Source organism: Protopterus annectens, chromosome 16.part0, assembly GCF_019279795.1.
Source record: "Protopterus annectens isolate FY-2018-M chromosome 16.part0, PAN1.0, whole genome shotgun sequence".
Lineage (NCBI taxonomy): Eukaryota > Metazoa > Chordata > Ceratodontiformes > Protopteridae > Protopterus > Protopterus annectens.
The window spans coordinates 426306206-426312205 of record NC_056750.1 but is presented as its reverse complement, the minus strand read 5'-3'; the positions used below and the strand labels follow the sequence as shown (position 1 = coordinate 426312205).

Genomic DNA, 6000 nt, shown 5'->3' with positions numbered 1-6000 from the left:
ACTTATGCAAATTTATCATCAATCTGTTTACCACTGTATGCCAGCCAGCATCCTTATAGAAAGTTTGAAGAAATTGTTTAAAAAGTTAAAAAAGGGAATGTACTTTATTTTGGGACATACACCCTAAAAAAAAAATAGCAGTATAACAACCTTTACTGCAAGGCTTTTTTTTTCTGGTGGGGAAATGAAACCAAGTAGCCCTTTAGAACATACCTCATTTTCTGACAACATGCCTGGAGCTGTCTGTTGAGCTGTTCCCAAAGAAATCACTAGTACTTCTTCTGGTTGCGCTTCCTGCACTGTTTCTAGAGTTTGACTATCTTGGTCAATGTACTGCTCAAGTTGAATGGTTGACTTGCTTCTGTTGCGGGACGCTAATCAAAACATAAAGAAAATGAGTAAAATCAAGGACAGTGAACTCAAAAAAGTGATTTTACAATCTTGTGCCAGTACTTCTATTCAAATTATTCACTAAAATACAATGTTGACAAACTTATTAACATGTGTAGCGCAGAATTTGAAAACATGTTCAAACCACAACAAATTGAATGCAAATTGAATACTAGGCAATTTACTTGAATAAAAAAGGGTTTACAAGCTTTCAGCAAAAACCAAACTTGCTACAGCAAAAAACTTGTTTATAGATGTCATTTCTGTGCTGAAATCCTTCAAACATATGTGAATAAAGTGGCTTACCAGACAGATGGAAATGCAATTAAAGTTAAAAAAACTAAAATTACAAATTGCATCGAAATCAGAGGACTTTACTATAAATATTAAAATCAAATGCTTTCAGACCAATTAAAAGTGAATAAAAACTTGTGATACAAATACAAATTCATATAAATATACATGCAGTATAATTACATTAAAGGTGAGCATGTGGAGACCGCCTAAGATGAAGTCCCACTTCTCAGTATTCATAGCAGATTATTTTAAATTAGGAATCATGTTTCTTTTAAAACTTCTTGCAGCTCAAAATATATTCATGCAGGAAGCCAGTTAATGTTGCTCCTTCTCTTAGTGCGCCAATACTGAGGTTCCAGCTAAATCAGAGCAAGTAAAATTCTCTCTCTCTCTCTTTCTCTGTCTCTGGGAAGCAAAAGGTTGACGACCTTGGTAATAAACAAAACAAAACAAAAAAAGGCATCTTTTAAAAACAGATTCTAAATTTTGTGACTGCACCACTCAATATGGATAATTCTCCCAAGTGTGACCTTACGGAAGATATTACTGCACCGCAGAGAATTCCAGTAACCTCCAAGAAGTTGTGGTACTGTATGAGGAAGTCGGGAGTATCAGAGAAGTATGTAAGAGTGGTACAGCATATGTACGAATGTAGTGTGACAGCGGTGAGGTCTGCGGTGGGAGTGACGGATGTGTTTAAGGTGGAGGTGGGATTAGCTCTGAGCCCTTTCTTATTTGCAATGGTGATGGACAGGTTGACAGACTAGATCAGACGAGTCCCCGTGGACTATGATCTTTGCAGATGACATTGTCATCTGTAGTGAGAGTAGGGAACAGTGAAGGAGACCCTGGAGAGATGGAGATATGCTCTAGAGAGAAGAGGAATGAAGGTCAGCAGGACTAAGACAGAACATATGTGTGTGAATGAGAGGGAAGATAGAGGAATGGTGAGGATGCAAGGAGTAGAGGTGGCAAAAGTGGATGAGTTTAAATACTTGGGATCAATAGTTCAGAGTAATGGTGAGTGTGGAACAGAGGTGAAGAAGAGAGTACAGGCAGGATGGAGTGGGTGGAGAAGAGTGTCAGGAGTGATTTGTGACAAATGAGTACCAGTAAGAGTGAAAGGGAAGGTCTACAAGAGGGTAGTGAGACCAGCTATGTTATATGGGTTGGAGACAGTGGCACTGACAAAAAGGCAGGAGTTAAGAGCAGGATGTGGCAGAGTTAGACATTAAGATTTGCACTGGGTGTGATGAGGGTGGACAGGATTAGGAATAAGTATATTAGAGGGTCAGCCCAGGTTGAAAGGTTTAGAGACAAAGCCAGAGAGGCAAGATTACATTGGTTTGGATGTGTGTGGAGGAGGGATGCTGAGTACACTGGGAAAAATATGCTAAGGATGAAGCTACCAGGAACAGGAAAAGAGGAATGCCTAAGATAAGGTTTATGGATGTGGTGAGAGAGGGCATGCAGGTGGTTGGTGTGACAGAGCAAGATGCAGAGGACAGGAAGAAATGGAAACAGATGATCTGCTGTGGTGACCCCTAATGGGAACAGCCGAAAGAATATGATGATTCCTCTTTTAAATGATTTACATTCTAGTCAGCCTTTACTTATTCAAGATGAGCCAAATGCTGCAGCAAATTCTTACATGCATACTTCCTGTGATAATTTTTCACAAAATTATGAGATCGTTTTCTGAGCATTTCCAATTATAGCATTCATAGACTAATGCTGCTCTGCAAAACAAACTACAATGCTTCACTTCAAAAGCTTCTGTGGAAGAAGAAAGCCTTTAAGCTCATTTATCAAGCAGCATTACGATTTTCTTATATACACAACATACAAGGACCTTTTTCTTTACTTAGTACTATGTTTTCAATTAAATTATGAGTTTTATTTTCTGTTTATGAAAGTATGAAGTGACGTAGCAGAGTACCTTTACTGCCCTGGGCTTATGTTTTCTTTTATTTCTTTTTTGTTATAGTGTTAATCTGCTAATTTAAAAAGAGTAATTTTATTTCTATCACACTGGTTTTAACATCTCATGTTAATTTGCCTGCTAGTTTATTTATTTAACTTTGCTGACTACGTAGTTGTGGTGGCCCATAAACCGTTTTCAGTAACGACCTGAACTACCTAGGCATTCACCAAAGTTCACCCAGTTACAAATTCATTGTTCTGTACATTTTAAACAACATGATAATTTATTTGCAGAACAACGGAGTAACATGTAAAAATAAGTTGTGTACTCACCATAACGTTCTGTGTTTTCCTTGTTTCATTCTTCCTCAACTTGTGAAAAACAAAAACTCTCTAGCTTCTCCCTTACCCATAACGCACCAACCCCAATTACCTCAGATTTTGTTTGCTGCTTTAGTAGAAAGTAAAAGATGGAAATTAATATGCAGAAGCTACATCTGGAGCTTATATAAAAAATAAGGACCTATATGTCCACTAAGCACTCGTTCTTCCAGAAGCTTTAAGGATGGGGGTTGGTGGTAGGGCAGTTGAGGAAGAATGAAAATGGACAACACAGATAGAACGTTATGGTGAGTACATAACTTCTTTATCTGATGTTGTCCATTTTCATTCTGTCCTCAACTGATGGGACAGAGTCCCCAGCTACCTAATTTCCAGGCCGGACTCAAGGAACGATATTCCCGAGCAACACAGAACCAAAGGATGCCCTTCCTCTGGAGACCACATCTAATTTGTAGCATGGATTTGTTGGAGTCGTCTCAAACAGGTTTTGTCAGAGTAATGCCCAATTTATTACACACAAAAGAAATGCAATTAGTTATCCATCTAGACAGAATAACTTTGGTAACTGTTTTAACCAATATTGGCTCAGCATATGAAACAAATAACTGATCAGAGTTTCTGATTTTTTTTGTCCTATGTAAGTAAAAACATAACTGTTTATGAATATCCAATAAATGTAATATGTTTTCTCCTTTGTTAGAAAATTTGGGAAAGAATACTGGCAAATTATCAGATTGATTTATACTGGATTCTGAAACAACCTTTGGAAGAAAAACTGGTTAGTACACAAGGTAACTCTCTCTTTATGAAAAATCAAGTATGGAGGTTTCGAACACAATGCTTGGATCTGAAATACTTCTGGCCGAGATAACGGCCACTAAGAAAATCGTCTTTCATGAAAGATATTTGAATTTGCATGTAGCTGAGAATTCAAAAGGGGATTGTGTAAGAGAATGCAGCGCAAGCACACTATTAAGGTCCCAAGGGGAGGTAGCATCTTTAAAAGGTGGCCTTAAGAGTAGAGTGCCTTTTAAAAAGGCTTTGCTCAACTTATGGGATGCTGTAGAAGAATCATCTATTCCAGTATGAAAACTGGAGATCACTGCTAATTGTACTTAAACAATAAAAGAACTAGCACCCTCTTCAAGAAGAGGCATTAGAAATTCCAAGATATTATGAATGGGAGCCAAGAAAGGTTCAACATTACGTTTTTGAGCCCAAAAAACAAATCTCTTCCTTTTGCTGAACCATAGTTTTCTGGTGGAAGGTTTATGGTAAGACTAAAGAATATGACTGACTGGAAAAGACAGCATAGGTTGTCTGGCTATTAATGCAACTGGAGGAACCAGGCAGCCAGCCTGAGATTCATTGTGTCTGGATGTATCATACCTGTTGGGTGAGACAGGTGGTCTGGAGCTGGATCCAGAAACTAAGGTGGTTGAATTATGCGAGGACAAAGGAAGAGAAACCAAATTTGTCAAGGCCAACAGGGGGGCAATATGGATCGCTTTGCAGCTTTCCTTAGAAATTTGGGAATTAATGGACTGGAAGATGTGCATAAAGGAGACCAGAGGGCTAGTCGTAAAGTAGAGCACCCCTCGAGGATACCCGCTGTGGGGGATTAGGGCAAAGTAGCTGCTGCATTTTTACTCAGAGTGGAAGCAAATAGATCACAAAAACACTGGCCCTACTGTCAGAAGATTGTATTCACAATCTTTTTGTTGAGGAACCATTCATGAGGTAGAAGAATGCACCTGCTCTATTTGTTTGCTATCACACTGGATTTCCCCAGAAGGTGTGTTGCTAAAAGAAAGTGGATGGAAGAGCTCGCCCACTGCCACACTCTGAGAGCTTCTTGACACAACAGGTAGAATTTGGTTCCTTCCTGTTTGTTGATGTACCAGACGGCCGACATGTTGTCCGACTGTACTGCAACTGTCCCAAGAGGGAGAGCAGTCTGAAATGCCTGGAATGCTAACAGCACTCTCTCATCTCTAAGACCTTTATATGAAAATTAGCCTCCTCAGTGGACCAGGTGCCTTGGACTGTTTTCCCCATATAACGCCCCACCCACCCTAGCTGGGAAGAGTCCATGGTCACTATGCCCTTGGGTTGAGGTGGAATGAATGGATGAGCTTGTAGAATCTAGTCTGAATTAATCCACCATTTCAGATCTCTCTTGCAGATATGAGTGATTCTTATCTTGTTTGACATGGGTTGATAAAGAACTAACCACTGCGCAGCTAACATCCATTGAAGAATTCTTATATAAAACCTAGCAAGTGGTACCAACGTTATTACTGCTGCCACTAATCCCAGATCCTGAAAAACAAGTCGGGTTGAAACTTGAGGTGCTGCAGATTATCTTTTTGACTAAGTATTATGGTCTGAACTCTCAGTAATGGAAGGGAAGCAATGGCTGTCTTTGTATTAAGAACTGCTCCTATAAACTTCTAAAGTCCGAGTTGGGTGCAGATGGGATTTGTCGTAGTTTTCTGCTATTCCCAAACAAAAGTGTGACGAAAGGATATACTGCCAGCACAGTTAGCTGCAATTTTGTAAACAATTATATGTCATTGGTGAATATCGAAATGATTTATACAAGATGTTTGTGCTAAAAATGTATTAGAACTGTATGTCATGTGTATATCAAACTGCTTGTACAGACGTGTGGTGAAAAGGTATTTGCATAGTGCTGTTTGAAATGTAACCATAGTGTGCCCTTTTAGAAAAGAATAGAAGTGTACATGCACTATTGTAACTGTGTATATGTATATATTTTAACAGTGGAAACTGGAATACAGGAGATTAACCTTGGTCTAGTAAACTTTAGAAAAATATCTGAAATTAAATTACTTCATAGGACGCAATAAAGAGGCTACCTCTCAAATTTTCAATGCAGCTGTAGACACAGAGTCTGTGCTAGGAAGCTTTCTGTATTGTCCTTGGAGTGAACTAATTGCTACTTTTGAAGCATGAAGGAATACAATTGTTTTATGAATTCCAGCACCTGCCAAAGATATGAGGAAAAGCCCCTGTCTGTATAGT

At 38.9% G+C, this 6000-nt stretch overlaps 1 protein-coding gene across 2 annotated transcripts in view; it reads right to left on the bottom strand.

The window, feature by feature from the left end:
• Positions 1-6000, bottom strand: part of GAPVD1 (GTPase activating protein and VPS9 domains 1) — a 3238556-nt gene that overhangs the window by 2080459 nt on the left and 1152097 nt on the right. For both annotated transcript variants that reach the window (XM_044058337.1, XM_044058338.1), the window contains exon 7: positions 214-374. In XM_044058337.1, the coding sequence (XP_043914272.1) occupies positions 214-374 (161 nt within the window). The remainder of the gene's footprint in view (positions 1-213; positions 375-6000) is intronic.